Source organism: Brachycentrus maculatus, unplaced genomic scaffold, assembly GCF_059751285.1.
Source record: "Brachycentrus maculatus isolate JH-2025_06_01 unplaced genomic scaffold, ASM5975128v1 h1tg000657l, whole genome shotgun sequence".
NCBI classification, from domain to species: domain Eukaryota; kingdom Metazoa; phylum Arthropoda; class Insecta; order Trichoptera; family Brachycentridae; genus Brachycentrus; species Brachycentrus maculatus.
This window is the reverse complement of record NW_028281392.1, coordinates 258,788-279,440: the sequence shown is the minus strand read 5'-3', so window position 1 is coordinate 279,440 and position 20,653 is coordinate 258,788. Positions and strand designations below refer to the sequence as shown.

Below are 20,653 nucleotides of genomic sequence, written 5' to 3'. Positions count from 1 at the left end.
AGTTCTATATATATGAACCAATTTTGAAACATTGTTCTTGAATCATTAGAACTTCACTAGAAACATCTATTGGTGAGATGAAAAGAATATTATGAAAAATACTCCTATAATTGGAGATAAACCAGATTTGTGAACAAGTATTTGGACACAAATAATTGAAAAGATTAGGAAGAGTTTTTTACGGTGGTATGGACATGTGGAGCGAATGGATAACGAGAGAACGACTAAGAAAATATATGTGGCGAATGTGAGAGGGAAAACAGAACGAGGACGACCGAAAAAGACTCGGCACGATCAGATCAATCAGAACCTAAAATCTGGAGGTGTCAAAAGTCTGCGTAATCGGAGGGCACGCATGACTAGATGAATGGATGTGAAGGAGGCGAGGAGTGTATGCCAGGACAGAAGAGTGTGGCGTTCCATCCTCTCTGCCTATCCCTGCGGAGAAACCGCGTGATGGCAGTAGTAGTAGTAGTATTTGGACACACTCAAAATGTTGTAATTATGACTGGAACATTGGTCTGTATGTTCCCGATAGTTACCTAAGACAGCGTCGACATAGATTGTTTCACATTCCTATACACAGGACCAACCTGCCGATGGTTATGCCTGTAGGAAGAGCTACCGCTATGTTGAACAATATCTCATTGGATATTGATCTGTTGCATGTGTCTGAAGGAGTTTTCCGAAGCGGGATTCTTCTACACCTTTAGACCTGTCCACTTACATGTCCCCGAGAGCCACTTCACACAGCATCATGACGCCGATGGGGTTTTGGACGTGGGTGCAGCAATAGTTGGCAGACTTGGAGACCATGTCGGCAAAGTATATGCCTTTCCCAAACATGTAGCCCGTCACCGGAGCTTCGGGAGGAGCGATTCGCAGCCCTGGAACAAATTCAGCGACATGGGAATTATTCATACATCCGCACCCAACGGTGCATAGGGCATCATCGTATTGACGCAGTGTTGTCTTGATCATTACTTACAAGAAGGCAAGGTGTTCACTCGAGCAGTATTAGTGATTTTACACTATACTATAATCCATGGTAACATTGATTCAGCATTTTGTGTCGAGAAGATAGCAATGAATGTTCCCTCTCGGCGGTTAAGGAGGCACAACACATTTTCTCTCCCAGTATATAACAATAATATGGCACACTTTAACTCCATTTCTGGGATGCTAAGGTTGTATAATAATTTAGAAGATACTGATAATGTCATCATCGAAATATTTAATGATGGCACGTGGAAATACAACAGCTCTATCACCAGATTGGTGAAATCAATTTGAAATTAATTTCACCAATTTGAATTTTGTACCTTATGTAGCATAGTTTAATTTAACTTTTAATTTTTACTCATAATTTTTTATTTTTTTCATTTCTTTAAATTGTTAAAACTTCTTTTTTTTTACAAACAATTTTCTTTTCTTTATATATCGCTCACTCCTTTCAAGAACTTCATAAATCGAAAATCGTCAATTTTCAATTGTGCGTGTTTTCGGAATGCCCAGAAAATGTACGATATTCCAGCAAATGAGGCATATTTTTAACTTAATATTTACCCGCTACAGGGCAAAAAGTGTTGTTTTTTGCATTTTGAAGAAAATGTATTGTTTAATTATTTTTTTAAATAAACTAAATATTTTTCAAACGGAGAAAAAATCTTCAGGTTTCTCCTTAAAAGATCTGTTGCACAGTAAAAAGTTCAATAAGTGGCTTGATATTTATTTTTAATAAATTGTATTATATTTTTAAACTTTAAAAACGTTCTCCTGAAAAATCAAGTTTTTTGATTTATGACTTTCTTGAAAGGAGTGAGCGATATATGTATTTAACCTGCACCTTTATTTGTTTCTGTAAGTTTGTTGTGTTCTCATCTAATTGATGAAAAACATTCAAACTATTTGTATTGCACTGTATTTTATTTCTTGTAATATGATTTACATTGTTTGTGAACTATAAATAAATAAATAAATATTAGTGTGTAAAATCGCTAATATTTTTTTTTACCCCCCCCCCCTGCGAATCGAGCCCAGGACCTCCAGCATGGTTAATTACGCTAACCTTTACACATGGAGGTGGATTATATTGGTTATTGTTGGATGCGCTACTGGTATCGGGTAGAAAAGTGGAGCCGAACCTTGAGATAATATGCCGGGGAAGTTGGTGACCCGGGACCCGTGCCAGAGCAGCCTTCGGTTGTGCAATTTCTTGAATGGCTTGTAACGCTTATCCTCCCCTTCTCTGTTGACTTTAAATAGCTAAAAAAAATAATGCAATATAATCAATTTCTTGAATGCTTTTCACAGATACTTTGTGGCACATTTTATAACATAAAAGTACTTTGTTTTATACCTTCCCCTCCCGGTGATATGTATTTACTACAATTCAACTTTGAAAATGGGAATATCAATTAAAATATATTAGATACGGGCTCACAATTTTTGTATTCCTCCGTAATATAACTATGTATAACATGAAAGTATTATAATATAAAGTTATTCATTTGCAGCGAAGGAAAAAAATAATTTGTGGAAAAATCGGGAATAAAATCACCAATACACAAACGTTTCTGTGTGGGCGCTCGTGAAGTGCTTTGTACCTATACACACATGTCGTGACGTGTTGTCGTCCGCCTCCATAGTGTAACGGTCAGCACGCTCAGCTACCGTTCTGGAGGTCCCGGGTTCAATTCCCAGGGGGGGGGTCAAATAAATATAAGTGATTTTTTCACTGTAATATTTATTCAATATTACCCTGGACTGGTACCTGAAGCGGAGGGCTGATCACCTTTCCTTCATGTGTAAACGATCAAGATAACTCTGCGTTTATATGACGCAGTACCCTGTGTACCATTGGGGTGCGGATAAGGATTTGAAGAAGAAGAAGATAATGATAATGGATTTTTAGAAATAGTGGTATTAACCAAGTAAAACTAACCATTAAAAATGGATTGATCAATGATTGAAATCATTTTTGTACATTCAATATGCACATTATTATCCGTAGTATAATTATGTACTACACGAAAGTATTATAGTATAAAGTTATTCATTTGCAGCAACAGAAATAAACGCCAGCTATTGCGGCTACTTGCGATGTATTTTTTCCCCTTTTTCAAATACCTACCAGAGCTAACATTACAAAATTGTTACATTTCAACTTCAACTATGGTCAATAAAAGCAACATTTAGGAATATTCACATTTTTCCCATTTTTAAACCACGTTTTAATATGGTATACAAAATATATATCACCGGCGCACGCGGAAGTTTTTAGCACCGTAAGGAAAGACGTTAACGATTTTTTATTGGTACTTTTCTCCAACCGGTTTCAACAAGAACCTTGTCATCATCAGAGTTATTGTTTAACTTTTGAAGAAGAAGAAGATATCTCCTCACCTGGAGTATTTCCAGTTTGTATCCGCTGTGGGTGCTGGCGTGAGTGTTGGTCACGTACTTGGAGGCCATCAGGTACTCCGGACTGCCCGGGGGCACGGGTGAGATCTCACTCTTGAGCTGGATGTAGTGGGTGTCCAGGGGACTGCCTCCGCCGCTAGAACCTGCACACAGAACACACATTACAATTCCCATTCAAACCTCGGGAATCTGAAATCCCGGGAAATCCAAACAAGATTTTGAAGAAAAATATTTGGAGGGTAACATTTAAAAAAAACACACAAAGACTGAAGAACAGGTTTTTTTTATATATAGAATGGCGTTGCATATACAATTTATTGCTTTCGCCAATGTCTAGGTAATTAAATAATATTATTTAATTATAAATCACGTTAACTTATTGACGTTTATTATTACATAAAATTATTATATTTGGCCTAATTTTGTTTCTAAATTGTTGAAAAGTTAGTAAAGTATACTGTCTTCTTCAAACCCTCGTGGCACAAAAATATGTTTTTAAAGAAAAACATATTTTACCTGACACAGATCAAAATACTTGTCGGAGGTCATTAAAAATATTTAAAGTCTTCTTCTTCTTATTATAGGCCTTTCAGCCTGTTTTTAAGGGGGATTAGCCTCCTGCGACGTCGATTCCCAGCTATCGGCCCATCCCTTTGGTGGTCTGCCCGGAAGTCGTCTACCATGGGGTTGGCCGTACAGTGCGATGTGCGGGAGTCTGGATGGTTCCATTCTCCTCACATGCGCATACCATTGTCTTCTTCGTTGCCTTCCCCACCCAACGACATCTTCGATCTCGCATATTTCCCTGATCTTGGCATTTCTCAATCTATCTCGAAGACTCTTGCCTGTTATGCTTCTCAGAGTCTTCATTTCTGACACTGAATTACTGAATCACTTAGGATTTAGAACAAACTAACAAATACATTTTCATACATAAAAATACGCACTGATTGGAATGTAACGTTAAGTTACATTCTAAACTCAAAACTGTGGCAAACTGTGGCAAAACCCTTGTTTTATTTGAAGATTTTTGATTTTAATAATTGTACCTGTTTTCATCAAGTTGTAGGCGATTTCGAGCTCAAGCAAGCTATCCAGCATCAAAGTTTTGGTTTTGATAGTCTCTTCATCTTTGAGCAAGGGAGGATTTTCCACACCAAAGTCGTGGGGAATCAGCGTATAGAACCTGGAAGAACCAATTCAATAATGCAAAATTGTTCTTTGTCAGCCATCTCTCCACTGCTAAATGTATGCCTTGTCTATTTTTTCCAGATTTCTCTCGTTTGGGCATTTTAAATCCACTGAATCGTATGGTGATGAAGGTTAAAAAGGATGGATGTACAGATGGCGAGACAGAAATAGTTTGCCAAATTTAATGGGTAGATTTTTCATTACGAAACGAGGAGCACTCTGGGCATCCAGTTGAAGTGATGATGACCAAATAAAGGTCATGATTGATATTATAGCTAGTTGCTATGTTAATTCCGGCTGGTTTTATTGTGGCGTGTTGCCGTTGTGATGTGGATTTGGTGACCAGAGTAAAAATGAAAGAATGTACTTACAGTTGGTTCCTTTACTTAAATAAATGGAAATTTACACTATATACAGGAATCAAATAATGACAAATAATTTATAATATACGGAGTTAAACAAGTTAAAATCATGTTTAGAATATTGAAAGCATTAACTTTGTGGATCATATTCAAATATTATTTCATAATTTATTTTTATAAATATTATTCATAATTTATTATGTTTAGTTAAAATTAAAATTTAATTAATTTATTAAAATTAATTAATTTATGTTTAAATTAAACCCTGAAGAGGGCAACAGGTTGTTGCCGAAACTAGTTGGTTAATAAAAATGTGAGTGGATCAAAACACAAAGTATTTTTATTTTTCGAAATAATATAAGTTAAAATCAAGTTAAAGCGTCTGTTCTAGTCAACGATTGGAGCAATTCTCGCGGCTTTTGAGTGGGTCCGCTCAGATATCTTTGGTTTAGTTTGTATCGGAAACGCTTCCGTCCTGCTCACATTAGCACGGCAACCCAACGGTGTGGCTACATAGCCCACAATATAGATTGCCATAGCTCAACACAGGAGATACTCATAGTCCTGACTTACTTAGTGAACTTAACTCACCTGTTGGTGGCATCGATGATCTTCACTTCCGTAGTCTTGCTGTCCTTCTTGCCGCTCAGGAGTTTCTGCACCTCGGTGAGGACCGAGTACCCCGACAAGAGCTGCTTGCGAGACAGCTTGCCCAGGGGCATTTTCTCCGTGTCCAACTGAAACAGCCAACTTGTTACAACCGGAGCGCGCAAAACACATTACAGTAAGTTTTCTACATACGTGATTTTGACTTACTTGAACCAGTTAAAAGCGGAGCGCGCAAAACACATTACAGTAAGTTTTCTACTTACGTGATATTGACTTACGTGAATTCATACTTACAAGACTATTTTTTTCAATGTTTTATTTTAAACCTCTTAGGGCGCTTGTCCACTACCCGGAATTACACGGAATTTTACCGTCAATTAGCGTTTTAAAACGATGATTGGCTTGTGTTTCTGTCCATATTTCTTCGGATCGGTGCAGGAACATGTTGTGCGTAAATTCAATCACGCTAAACTGTCGTAGCCGCTTTCATTTTTCAAAACCGGACTGCCGGACGGTCAAATTCCGGGTAGTGGGCAATCACCCTAGGTCTTCTACTTACGTGATTTTTACTTACACTTACATGACTAGTTTTTTCAATGGTTTATTTTAAACCCCTAAGGGCGCTTGAGCACTTCACGGAATTTTACTGTCCGGTTCCGGTTAGCATGATAAAACGGATGATTGGCTTGTGCTTTTGGCCGTCTTTCTTCGGATCGGTGTGCATGATCGGTGCGTGATCATGGTGTACGTAAATTTGATCACGCTAGTACTGTCGTAGTCGCTTTTAAAAAAAAAAAACAGACTGGTTGGTAAAATTCCGTGTAGTGCACAAGTGCTCTAAGATTTCAAACAAATGTTTTGATTATCAAATTGATAATAAAAGAAGACGTTCCAGAATAATAGAGACCAAAGTCAAAATTATTAAAAAAATATCACAAAGGTAAAAAGATGGTTGACATCACACATACTCATGAAACGTGTCATTCAACTATTAGAAAAATTATTAAATAGAATGCTTAAATTATGGATTGTGTAACAAAATCAATACCAATACAATCTACGATAAATTCCAAAAATAAAGGAATATAAATAATTAATTAGTGTTTTTTTAAAATGTAACTATGTTTATGTATTTACACATAAATATATCTAAAAATGATAATGTTTTATCAAATAAACGCATGTAGATCTATTCTGTTTTTACATATCGCTCACTCCTTTCAAGAACGTCATAAATCAAAAAATTTTTCAGGAGAACGTTTTTAAAGTTTATAAATAAAATACAATGTATTAAAAATAAATATCAAGCCACTAATTAAACTTTTTACTATGCTATAGATCTTTTTAGGTAGAACCTGAAGGTTTTTTCTCCATTTGAAAAATATTTAGTATATTTAAAAAAAATAAGAAATAATACATTTTCTTAAAAATGCAAAAACCACACTTTCTGCTCTGTAGCGGGTAAATATTAAGTTTAAAATATGCCGCTTTTGCTGGGATATAGTACATTTTCTGGGCATTCAGAAAGTATGCACAACTTAAAATTGTCGATTTTTGATTTATGACGTTCTTAAAAGGAGTGAGCGATATGTACTATATCATTTGAAACTTGCGCATATTACTACATACCATATATCAACAAAAATAAAATTCGACTAACGCGATTTTTCGACTTACACGAAAACCTTTGGAACAAATTAATCATGTAAGTAGAGGACTTACTGTACTGGCCAGTTTGTAAACAACTCACTTCAAACTCCAACATGACCTTCTTCATGACTTCTACGTCGAATAGCATCTTGATAAGTTCTTGGACGGGCTCCGGCAGAGTGCTGGACTTGTCAGCATGCACGAGGGCTTTCACCGGCTCCGCATCTTCGTCATAGTCCATCTCCACGGGGTACATCTTCCCGGGAACCTGAATGTGCATATTGAATATATAAAAATGATTTCAATCATTGATCAATCCATTTTTAATGGTAAGTTTTACTTGGTTAGTACCACTATTTCTAAAAATCTATTGTCATCACCTTCTTCTTCTTCAAACCCTTATCTGTACCCCAATGGTGCACAGGGAAGGAAAGGAAAGGTGATCAGCCCTCCGCTTCGGGTACCAGCCCAGGGTGATATTAAATAAATATTAAAGTGAAATAATCACTTGTATTTATTTGACCCCCCTCCTGGGAATCCAACCCGGGACCTCCAGAACGGTAGCCGAGTGTGCTGACATTACACTACGGAGGCGGACCATTGTGATTACCAATCACTCTAAAATTTAGACTTAACTTCACATACCGTGTTACTGAGTAAAACTTGAATTAAAAATGTATAAAAATAGTGCTTTTAAACATTCATTTAATATACATAGTAGAAGCTTGCTAATCTTAAAAATATTATAAAATTTTGATTCCACTCATGACTTTTTCATACAAAACTATATATAATTCAACAAAAATATTTCAGTTAGTTCATTTCAGACAGTTTTTCATCACGATGGCGTCACACAACCTTTGTTCAAAATAAAATATCATGGAAAAAAACAGAAAAATAATCCGAAGTGCGGTTTTAATATTCAAATACAACCACAGATGGCAGTACAAGTACCATTTTTGAAATAAATGTCACCGGGCTTTAGTTAAAAGCGCCGGTGTTAATGTACGCCCATACTCCTTTGAGGAAAGTTATGTTTGGATGGCCATGTACAGCCATACTCCATAGACAACACCTGCTGTAACTTTTCATACAAAAATGTGCTAATGCACTACATAACACATAGTAACAAACCAATGAAGGCGTCTCAGAGACAGCTCTGGGTTTTGAAATTTGGCCAGTCATTGGTCAAGAAAAAAATCATGTTTTCAGGAGTCTCCCGGTATGTGAACTATTTCCGGAAAGATCTTGCATACATTAACACATTGTAGTCGGGCGCTTCGAACAATAGACTCTAGCCTATAGCGGACGTTTTTCGCGATTAGTGCAAAAATATATCGCTTTCTTGAAATTGACACAATTTCTAAACCAAATAATATTTTCGATTGAAATTTTCAAAGAATCATATATGACCTTTGATCATCAAAAATAAATTATAATCATAATTTTTAATTAAGTATTCCACAATTTTATTTTAGAAGCATTGCAAACTCTAAAAAATAGTCTTCCCTTCCGAGGTATCATTCCCTATACAATGCTAATATATTCAAATAATAAAATACCAAACAGTAAACAAAACAGTGCGAGCGGTATGAAAAATAGTCCAATACGTGAAATGACTCAAACTAAACTGGAGATTGAGATCGCATAAAAACTCTAGATTTCTGGGGATGCTTTTACAAGCGACACACTAGCCAATCCGGACAAGGCATCTCAAATAACGTCAACAGACTGTCGCCTAGCACCCAGGTAGCAGATTACCCTTCAACGCGTTTTATTTCACGCTGATAACAAACCCGGATATTGCCGTTTCCCGCTGATAACCGACAGTCGACAAAAATGGCATTTGCCGTGTCCCGCAGTTGACCGACAGTCCGCGAAAAACGGCAAATGCCGTGTCCCGCCGACAACGTGAGGAAATAAGAATAATAAGATAAACTTTAGTCTATTTCAGAATTAAAAATATCCATAACTAAAAAATGTGACGTGCTACATTTTTTTCACTTTCGTTTTTTAATTCAGCTATACACAGTTGTAAATTGTTGGCCAGTGTTATTTACCTTCATAAAGTCGTCCTTGTTGCACCAATCGTTGTCCGTCTTGTCCATGTACAATTGTTGGAACTTAGTGGTGGCGTCGTAGAGGCCGGAGCAAGGTTCCGTTTTCTTCCCCCCGATGGTGGTTCCTATTCTCCCCCAAGAGCGGAACAGCCAGAACCTGCGCACAATATTACCGTACTTTTATTTCACATACATGCACATAAATTTTTACATTATTTATTGAAATAATACCTTGCAAATTAACACACTGTTTGCGGGAAACGCTTAAAAGGTCTTTTACATACCGTTGTAAGGGAGCGAGAAACGCTAATAAGCGTTCCATTTACTTACTTTGATTTAGTGGAGCACAAGAGATGCCAAAAAACATTGTACAAGTAGACTCAGTAGACTCTCCAAAATCTGATTTTGAGAGTATTTTTTTTAAATTGTTCAGTACCATATTTTATGCTACAGAACATATAATATTAACTTTTTTAACATGTATTGTTACAGGAAAACAAACTTGCTCCTTGAACGAATTAAATACGTTATGCGAGGTATAACTTTTTAATGAAAATTTTTAAATGAAAATGGTATTTTCTGGCGTTTCTCATGTGTGTGATTATAATCCGGGATTCGGATCTCACATACTAATAAAAGAGTTTCTGCTTAATAAAAAGCTTCTTTACATCTCACCAATAGATGTCTCTAGTGAAGTTTTAGTGATTCATGAACAAGGTTTCTAAATTGGTTCATATATATAGAACTTCCAAGAATTTGAGTAGTGTGGTTGTCAATAATGGGTAGAATTGGTGAATGTTACACGTGTGTAAAGTGATCACTTAAACCAGCCTATGACGGTCGTAAGCCCCGTAAATGCCCAGACTTCCATATTCTTCTTCATCTTTGATGAGATGTCAAAAAATAATATAAAAATCACTCACATCTGTTCCCCCCCCCGATTGAACTCTAGATTTTCGGCATGGTAGCCAAAGGCGCTAACCACTACATCATATGGACAGCAAAATTCATTAATTTAAAAAAAGGTACTAACTTGTTTTGGCTGTCGGCTTTCAATACTTGGAGCTTGTAGAAGGAGTTCTTCTTGCTCACAATATCAGTCAGGCCGAGAACTACGGAATACTTGACTCCGCCCTCATCCTTGTACACGTGGGCAACGTCATCCAATCCCGATTCTGGGTCCACGGCTGTGCCTCCTGCTCACACAAACGAGGTAACATGAAAATACTATAATTTCTTCTTCTTCTTTCCATATTCACTCCCTAGGGAGTGAAAGTGGAGCATATGGCCAACACGAGACGTCTCCTTGGCTTTCTCCCAGGTCAGTCCGGCGTCTCGAAGTTCCGCTGAGTATAAGTCGGTGAATGGTCGTCGGAATCCTCGGGGTTGGAAGAAGAGACACGAGGGGTTGATGCTCTCAGAGGGCAGTCTAAGGACATGTCCCAACCATGTCCACCTTCTCCTCTTCAGGACTTCCAGTATGAGGGGCTGCCGAGTTCTTCTCCTCACATCGTCATTCCTGACAAAGTCTTACCACTTTATACCCAGTATTCTATTTTCAAAACTTGCTGGTTTCTTGTTTTTTTCATACTATACTTTATCCAGAATCAAATACATTGATCACAGAACACAACCACATTTATTCATCGTATGGTCATAAGTACTCGCAGGATCTGCAAAAAACAGTATGAGGGCTGTCTGAAGATCGGATCTATACTCGGTGAAGACCAAATGCCGCCTATACAGTGCCTGCATTGCTCCTGTTCTCTTATACGGCTGTGAAACATAAATTTTACAAGGGCCCAGAGCAGCTGTGTTCTGAGCTTTGAGAATAGGTGTCTGCGGAGAATTTTAGGCGTGCGGTGGTTTGACTTTGTGAGGAGTGAAGAGATAAAGCGTAGGACGCAGCAAATCTTGGTCACAACTGTCACGTCACGAAAAGGCGATTCAGTTGGTTTGGCCATGTACTCCGCATGCCTCCCGAGAGCCACCATCAACCTTGCCTCTTTTACGAGGTATCGGGTTCGCGCCGCCCAGGACAAATCTCACTAGGCTTTAGTTATAAGTGGTGTTACTCCCTTGAGAAAAGTTTTGTTTGGACAACCATGTATGGGCAGACAGGTTAATACAGTTCCCCATGCACCATTGGATGAAGTTTGAAATGTGGCGTACCTTTAACCTTAAGCTTGGTCATTCCAGATCCCGATTTGGACTTGTACATACTCCCCGATGACTTTGGGATGGATTTCCCATCGACAACGTCCTGTGGCAGTCGAAGCTTTGGCTACAAGACAAGATAATTTTAGGTAAATCTAAAAACAAAATGATTATTGCACCGTGTATTGTAGTTTATAAAGTAAAATAGATCTATTTATTTATTGATTTGGTGTTTAATTTGTAGAACTGGCATTTTCAAACGAAAATGCCATAACTAGGCGAAAAAATTGTCACAATATTAATTTTTGTGTTTTTTAATAAAATACAACTTGGTAGACTCAAAAATCTGTGTTTGATTTAAAAATTAATAGATAAATTATAAAAGAGCTATTCACAAACGGATAATGGAGGTGGGTAGATCTAAAAAACATTGCATCATTCAGCCATGTCGTATTTCATTACATGTCATAAACAAATTCCTTTCCATATGATATTATAAATAAGTATTGTAAAGTTATTATAAATATGTATTGTTGTGTATAGATTGTTATAAATATGTATTGGTGTCCGCCTCCATAGTGTTGTGGTCAGCACATTTTTTTTTTTTTTTCCCCTCTCACATTTCTTTGCACCCTGCTTATATATGCAAGGTCATGTTACGGGTACGGGATTCTTGCACTTTTGCTTTAGTGCTTTCGGGTATGCATTATCTGGGAGAGAAAAAGAGGTTAGTGCAGCGTTCAGCCGCTTCACTCCACTGCATTGAGCTCCGTAAGTATTATCCGGCTCCGACGTTTATCCTCCTTCATTGTAGTTTTTCATCTCCACAACTAAACTTTCCAGCACATTTACCTACCGCGCTAGAGGTCCCGGGATCGATTCCCGGGAAGGTCAAGATAAATGTAGGTGATTTTACACTCCAATATTTATTCAATATTACCTTGGACTGGTATCTGAAGCGTAGGGCTGATCGCCTTTCATAAGTGTTTTTTCACTCTAATAATATATTTAATACTACCCTGAAGCGTAGGACTGAGATAACCTTGCATTTCAAATAATCAATAATAAATAAAATTAAGATTGCATCGATTTGATGTAGTGCCCTATACACCATTGGGTGCGGATAGGGGTTGCGCGAAGGTTGAATTCCTATTTTCTACAACATTTTGAGTGTGTCCAAATACTTGTTCACAAAATCTGGATTATCTCCAATTACAGGAGTTATTTTCATATTATTTTTTGACATCTCATCAAAGATGAAGAAGAATATGGAAGTCAGGATTCGGACCTAACAAACCAATTTAAGAGTTTCTGCTTAATATAAAACTTCTTTACATCTCACCAATAGATGTCCCTAGTAAAGTTCTAGTGATTCAAGAACAAGGTTTCTAAATTGGTTCATATATATGGAACTTCCAAGAATTTGAGTAGTGTGGTTGTCAATAATGGGTAGAATTGGTGAATGTTACACGTGTGTAAAGTGATCACTTAAACCAGCCTATGACGGTCGTCAGCCCCGTAAATGCGCAGACTTCCTTATTCTTAAATTAAATTTAGTGTACATTTTTCGACTCCTCAGTTTCATATTTACGACATTACCGTGAAAATTTTAAATGAGGGGTTTTACTGTGTAATAAAAATATCTTTTTACTCACATCAGATCCCCAATCGGCTATATTCTTTTCCCTAATCAGTTCGAGAGTCTCCGAAACGCTTCCATTCTCCTTGATATCATCTAAAAAGTTTCCTTCGACAACTTGGATGTCATGGTCCTTGATCTGTTCCATTTTGGAATTCATCTTCTCCACCTCTTCAGCAGTGGAAACTGCAGCCGCCATTTTCTCGTGGATTTTGCTTGGCACGTTTCCACCGAGTTTGAGGATTTTGATTTTGAGAGCTTCTTTGGCCTTAGAGCTCAGGCCGATTATGAAGAAATCCAAGTTCTTCAGCGGGGGAACGGGTTTCTTAATATCGGGCCTGTAATAAAAATATTTAAAATAATATTTTATTTCAATATTTAACCCCTTACCGCATACTGGCTCATATATGATCCAAAATAATCTTTCGCCATAAAAAACAACAAAATAATAAAATATTTCTTGTTTCCGGCAATAATACTTTAGTTTTATCTATGATCCGCATTACTAGTTGTCAAACTTCTTGCTAGATGTATCTGATTGTACTTGATGTCCGTTCGACTGTTTCCAACTGTCGGTTTATGATTTTCTGCACAAACGTGATATTCAAAAGTCTTTTTTTTTAAAGTTTTTTGTTTGTAAAGCGCTATAAAAATTATATTACACTGGTGTAATATTATTTTCATCGGCTAAGTAATAAAATGATCACTTTTATATAAAATTATGGATAATATTGTGTAAAATGTTTTTGGTCCATATATGGTCCATCATGCAGCTAGTCAAAAAAAATTGCACATACGGTCAAATAAATTATATAATGCCAATAACCAAGTTAAATGTATTTTTATCGATTTTAATTATTTTTTAAATATGGACGCTCGTAATTTCTACAACACTACAAAATATGCAAGAGAAATACCAAAGAACGGTTTTGACAGCGAGGATGATATGTCAGATAATGAGGATTACCCCCAAATGAGTACTCCCAAAAATTTAATTATTCTAGAAAGCGATGAGAGCAGTTCTGATGAAGAAAACGAAGTCCAAGAAGCTCCTTCAACTTTTGCTACCAAGAAATTTGTCTGGGGAAGTCGAAATATGTGTAAATCACCAGATGATATTGCATTTTTGGAAGATCTAGAGTTTCCAAATGACTTTGACGATATAAATTCTCCTATTCAATTTTTTAAATATTTTTTTGAAGACGACATCTTGGAATGGTGGTTTTGGAATCACGGTTGTACTCGACAAACCAAAGACCAGACATTTCAATCTTATTGTCGAAAAATGATATAGAACAATTCATTGGAATATGATGATGTCTATAGTAGGTACAGTTACCCTCTATACGTCATTATTAGAATCCTGATCTAGGTAACCCATTAATTTCCGAAACCATGACGTGCAATAGGTGGGAGGAAATAAAAAAAATGTCTGCATTTTGCCGACAACTCTGTAATGGCAACTCCAGATTCTCCAGATTTTGACCCTCTTTACTTTCGTAAAGAAGGTCAAAATCTCCTAATCGGCCAATTTTTTTAGGCTGATTCTTTCTTTGTCATCTGCAAAAAATGCAAAATAAACTTATGTCTGAATAAAGACAGGAATTGCTCTACAAATTTCCATGAAGAATAGCGGTTTTCGATTCCATGTCATGTCATGTACTCCAGTATTTTTTTTACTACAACTGCATGGCGTGCCAGATTTGGACCAAAATAATTTTTTGTATTTTATATAGGTAAAAATAATTTTTTTGAAAAATAAAAAAATACGTGTCTTTTTTTTTCATGATTTACACATCATATATTTTTTTTACAAGTTTTAAAAAAATCATGCAGTAAGGGGTTAAGGTATCTGCCTCCATAGTGTAATGGTCAGCACGCTCGGCTACCGTTCTGGAGGTCCCGGGTTCGATTTCTAGGGGGGGTCAAATAAATAAAAGTGATATTTTTCACTCTAATATTTATTCAATATAACCCTGGTCTGGTATCTGAAGCAGAGGGCTGATCACCTTTCCTTCGTGTGTTAACGATCAAGATAACACTGCGTTATGCACCATTGGGGTGCAGATAAGGGTTTGAAAATTAGATACTATTTTCCAAAAAACTGCAATTCTCCAATTATTTAAGGGTGAAAATTACTTCCGGGCCCGTAAAAAGAAAAATTGTTATGTTTAAGTTTTGTACTGACATTTCTTGGTGGAACTGCATTTTATAGAATAAAATAACAACTATGTAAATTTTTTCCGCATAAATTTTATTTGACCAGCAACCGTGTTTCGGCGTAACCGACATCATCGGACTGGTGATGGTGTCGGTTAGGTCTGATGATGTCGGTTACAAGGAAACACGGTTGCTGGTCAAATAAAATTAATGTCGAAAAAATTACATAGTTGTTATTTTATTCTAAAAAATTATTGCTTTACGAGTAAGATTCTGGAAAAAATTATGCTCGTTTTGAGAGGTTTGACTGTATATTTAATAATATATAAGAATAAAACCCTTATCCGCACCCCAATGGTGTATAGGGCACTGCTTCATATAAACGCAGTGTTTTCTTGATCATTTACACATGAAGGAAAGGTGATCAGCCCTCCGCTTCAGGTACCAGTCCAGGGTAATATTAAATAAATATTACAGTGAAAAAATCACTTATATTTATTTGACCCCCCCTGGGAATCGAACCCGGGACCTCCAGAACGGTAGCCTAGTGTGCTGACCATTACACTACGGAGGCGGACGAGTACTGTATATTTAAAGGAAATATTATTTGCATGAAATAAAATGAATTTAAGTTAAATATATTACTTGGTTAATTCCGCTTCCGTTTTGATTGTAACAGACGGAGCGATGTTTCTGAACAATCTGGTCTTGGCTTTATATTTGTATCCGGAGAAGCAACCAAATTCCTTGTAGTCAGCGGGTATCTTGAAGGCGACTCTCTTTGGTGTCTGGGTCACAGCTTGGCATTTAGTCCATTCGGTAAGGTCACCTATCAAAATCCAATGATATATTAAAAAATCACAATTGAAAAATAATAATTTAGCCTAAAATTATAAGGAAAAAAAAGTTTTTGGACATTTGATTGTTCAATTTGATTTGTCCGCCTCCGTGGTGTAATGGTCAGCACGCTCGGCTACCGTTCTGGAGGTCCCGGGTTCGATTCCCAAGGGGGGTAAAATAAAATATGAATGATTTTTTCACTGTAATATTTATTCAATATTACCATGGACTGATACCTGAAGCGGAGGGCTGATCACCTTTCCTTCATGTGTAAACGATCAAGATAACACTGCGTTTATATGACACAATGCCCTATGCACCATTGGGGTGCGGATAAGGGTTTTATTATTATTATTATTATTGTTCAAAGGACATAGTACAATAAAACCTGCCTAAAATGGAACACAATCATTCTGGTAAGTTTTTCGTTTTTACAAGTTTTTTATTTGAAAAGGACTGTATTTTGGTAAAATATCTATATGGCTGTATTTAGTAAAGTATCTCTACATGAGAGAGTACGGCTATTTTACTTGGCTCTACCCGACCCAGTTTCTTCAGGGTATGCTTGGCTACAATAGTTTAGAGACTAGAAGGAATGTGTATTTGATTACGCATTTTTATCCAATGTTGCGCGGTACAATCAATAATCTTGAAATTATCCGGAGCATTGGTCTGTATGTTCCCGATAGTTACCTAAGACAGCATCGGCATAGATTGTATCACATATAAACAGAACCAACCTGCCGATGGTTATGCCTGTAGGAAGAGCTACTGCTATGCTGAACAATATCATGCTGAATATTGATCTGTTCATGTGTCTGAGGGGGTATTCCGAAGCTGAATTCTTCTACATCTTTCTAATGGTTAATTTGTATTGAATACATTAAATAATTTATTATTAGATTAAAACCAATATTTTTAGCTTTTCCACTTTTTTTATTTGACCAGCGACCGGGTTTCGTCGTTACCGACATCATCAGACTGGTGAGAGGCTATACAAATTTTTATGTTATATATAAAAGAAGGCAGGAGTTGATAACCATGATTTGATATAATTTTATTGAGAAATTAATTTAATTTGAGTGAATTTAAGTATTGTATGATATTAAAAATATTTTTTATAATATTATAAATAAAAAAAGTGGAAAAGCTAAAAATATTGGTTTTAATCTAATAATAAATTGAAAATGCAATTCCATCACAAAGTGTCAGAGGATAATATAAATCTATTAAAAAGAATACATTAAAATTGAAATTGAAAAATGAATTCTAAATATATGGATTCCCATTAGGATTGCAATGAATTTTAATCTTTCCCTTCCGGTGCTAAAAACTACCGCATGCAACGGTGATACGTATTTTGTACAACATATGAAAATGCGATTTAAAAACGGGAAAAATATGATTATTCCTAAATGTTGCTCTTATTGACCAGTTGAAGTTGAAATGTAACAATTTTGTAATGTTAGCTCTGGTAGGTACATATATGAAAACGAGAAAAAAATACATCGCAAGTAGCCGCCATAGCTGGCGTAGCGGCACGACCACCCTGAAGGACGACTAGCGCACTACTAAAAAGAGCAGGATCAAGCCGTGTGCGTGTACGGCAGCACGCACGCATACACTGGGAAATGTTTGTGTATTGGTGATTCTATCCCTGGATTTTTTCACAAATTATTTTTTTCCATCACTGTAAATTAAAAACTTTATATTATAATACTGTAATATTACGGAGGAATACAAAAATTCTGAACCCGTATCTATAATATTATTTTTTAAATATATTTTTTAACAGAGAAATAGTTGTGTTTTTATTATTTACAAAAATACTTCAATTTCATACTACAGTAGAATCGCGATATAACGAAATCCAAGGGACCAAAAAATATTAATTTGTAATAACGAATTCCCACATATAACGAATTTTTTTAAATCATACTTAGTATGTATATGTTGCGCGCCGTTGCAAAAAATGTTGCGCGGCTTTTCAAAAAGATCGCAAGTTCTGCAAACAAAGGAGGAAGGGGGCCATAGGGAACTGAATATCTACATATTTTCACTAGTTTTCTTATTAACCTTACGGTGATAAAAGTGCCGCGGGAATCGATGATACTCGTATGTATTTTGTACACAATATGAGAATGTGATTTTAAAACCGGAAAAACGTAAATATTCCTAGTTGCTTTTACTGGCCATATTTAAAGTTGAAATATAACAATTTTGTAATGTTGGATCTGGTAAATATGTATCTGAAAATGAGAATAAAATAATAATAATATCACAAGTAGCCGCCAAAGCCGAGAACGAGAACGGCTTGCGCGCTACTGACGGCCAGTGTTGTCAGACGTCAAAGAGTAGTTTTCGATATTGAGATTGCGAAATTACGAAATCGCGAAATTACGAGACGGCGAAAAAATTTTTTTTTCAAAATTTACGCGATGAATTTTTTTTCGCCGTCGCTAAAAATTTCCTAAAATCCGTTAAAATTCCGTTATAATCCTTCAAATTCCGTTTGATCTCTTTATTCCTTCAAAATCCGTATAAAACGGACAAATTCGTATTTGTCCGAATTTGCCCGTCATATTTAATATTCCTAGTTGCTTTTATTGGCCATATTTAAAGTTGAAATAAAACAATTTTGTAATGTTGGGTCTGGTAAATGTTATTCATAATGTCATTCATTTGCAGCGACGGAAATAAATAATTTGTAAAAAAATCGGGAATCAAATCCTAACATAAAATCGTAAAAATACACACACGTTTCTGTGTTCGCGCGTGTGGCGTGCTTTGTAAGTATGCGTGCATGTCGTACGTCGTAACACGTTACTCCGCTAGTCCAATAGTGTGCAGATTGTCTTACCCGACACTACGCCCCACTTAGGGCGCTTGTCCACTACCCGAAATTCCGTGTAATTTTACTGTCCGGCACGTCAGTTAGCGTTTTAAAATGACGATTGGCTTGGATTGGCTTGTGCTTTTGTCCATCTTTCTTCGGATCGGAGCTCTTGATCGGTGCGTGAACACGTTGCGCGTAAATTCGATCGTAAAATCGTCGTTTTAAAACGCAAACTGACGTGTCGGACGGACAGTAAAATTATTCCGTGTAGTGGACAAATGCCCTTACGATGTAGATAAAAGACAGATGCAATTTGAGGATTATTATTGTCAACAGAATCATTTCATTGAGATAAAAAGATGGATTGTAATTTAAGAATTATTATTGTCTACCATTGAGATAAGCAGGTGGACTGATTATGGGAGAGAATATACTTGAGAATTTTTATGGCATACAGAAATAATTTCATTGAAATAAGAAGAGAGATTATAACTACGTCGCCTACTTTCAAAATCCGCCAGATCCATATAAGTCGATTTTACAAAAAAATCCAAATTCTCCGGATAACATTTATGTTTCAAAGATTTATCTATCTTTATATAAAATATTTTAAAATAGAGAATTTTCCCATTTTTTTGGAAAGTTTTTCAGTACTCAAAAAAAAACACGAGACACAAATCGATAATGACGTCATCTTAACTTTTGACCTATCTCCGCTCTCTGATTGACCGATATGGGTCAGAAGGCAAGTTTCATGAATATATCGGAATTTGAAATACAACGCTGTTTTTAAGTATTTTTTAGCGGTGTTTTCAAGTATTTAAAAATTTTGAACAATAAAAACCACAACTGGCATTCCGATAGAGTATTTATTTTGAAATCTTATAAAACTGGATCTAGCGGATTTTGAAAGTAGGCGACACAACTAAAGAATTATTATTGCTAAAGTAAATCATTTCACTGACTCATTGACTCTAATTACTAATTACTCAAGATGATGGGATATTGTATGAATTACTTTTAAAAATCGCCGCGCGGCTTGAATGATAAAAATATTGCTTTGAAATATTTTTATCATAACATTTTTTATTTGTTATAAATTTACTTAAATGTATTGGCACTTTTTCGTACGGGACAAAAGTGATTTTGTTATACATAATAACGGGATTTCGTTATATAAATGCATTTTTGTATGAAAAATTAGTTTTAGGGAATAAATTTGTTTTTCTTTTTCGATATACGTCATTTTTCGATATATCGCGATTACTTATATCGCGATTCTACTGTATTTCTGTGAGCCTAAGCGGCTTATTATTAGAAATAGGTATCAAATTGTGGTAGAGTGGGTTCGACCCCAGAAACTCTTAACTCAAGAGTCCGCGACACTAACCACGGGACCACAACCCGACACAAATTTTATATTGATCTTCTCATTTTTAAAGTCCAGATGTAGTAAATACATATCACCAGAAGAGAAAGGTTAAGTATGGAAAAATTAAACATCATAAAATGCTAGAATATACTGTGTATGTGAATAACATACCTTTGCATGTGTAACCAGTTGTGCCGAGAACCAGTTGTCCACCTTTGCAAACTGAACAAGGCAACAATGCGCCAAAAGCCATAATGTCTGCCACGTGGTCGAGAATCTTTAAAATAGTTTGTTATAGATATTAACACATATTAAGGATGTGAAAGGTATTTTTACCCATTCAGTCGATTGATG

The 20,653-nt window shown here is 36.1% G+C and overlaps 1 protein-coding gene across 1 annotated transcript in view; it reads right to left on the bottom strand.

The window, feature by feature from the left end:
• LOC148300768 (poly [ADP-ribose] polymerase 1-like) overlaps positions 1–20,653 on the bottom strand; it is a 35,697-nt gene that overhangs the window by 3,766 nt on the left and 11,278 nt on the right. The window contains exons 7-18 of the mRNA XM_088274326.1: positions 20,471–20,576; positions 15,897–16,080; positions 13,108–13,429; positions 11,468–11,579; positions 10,329–10,491; positions 9,296–9,452; positions 7,336–7,503; positions 5,568–5,713; positions 4,473–4,609; positions 3,406–3,566; positions 2,145–2,265; positions 728–887 (exon numbers count right to left, since the gene is read on the bottom strand). Of these exons, the coding sequence (XP_088130452.1) occupies positions 728–887; positions 2,145–2,265; positions 3,406–3,566; positions 4,473–4,609; positions 5,568–5,713; positions 7,336–7,503; positions 9,296–9,452; positions 10,329–10,491; positions 11,468–11,579; positions 13,108–13,429; positions 15,897–16,080; positions 20,471–20,576 (1,937 nt within the window). The remainder of the gene's footprint in view (positions 1–727; positions 888–2,144; positions 2,266–3,405; positions 3,567–4,472; positions 4,610–5,567; positions 5,714–7,335; positions 7,504–9,295; positions 9,453–10,328; positions 10,492–11,467; positions 11,580–13,107; positions 13,430–15,896; positions 16,081–20,470; positions 20,577–20,653) is intronic.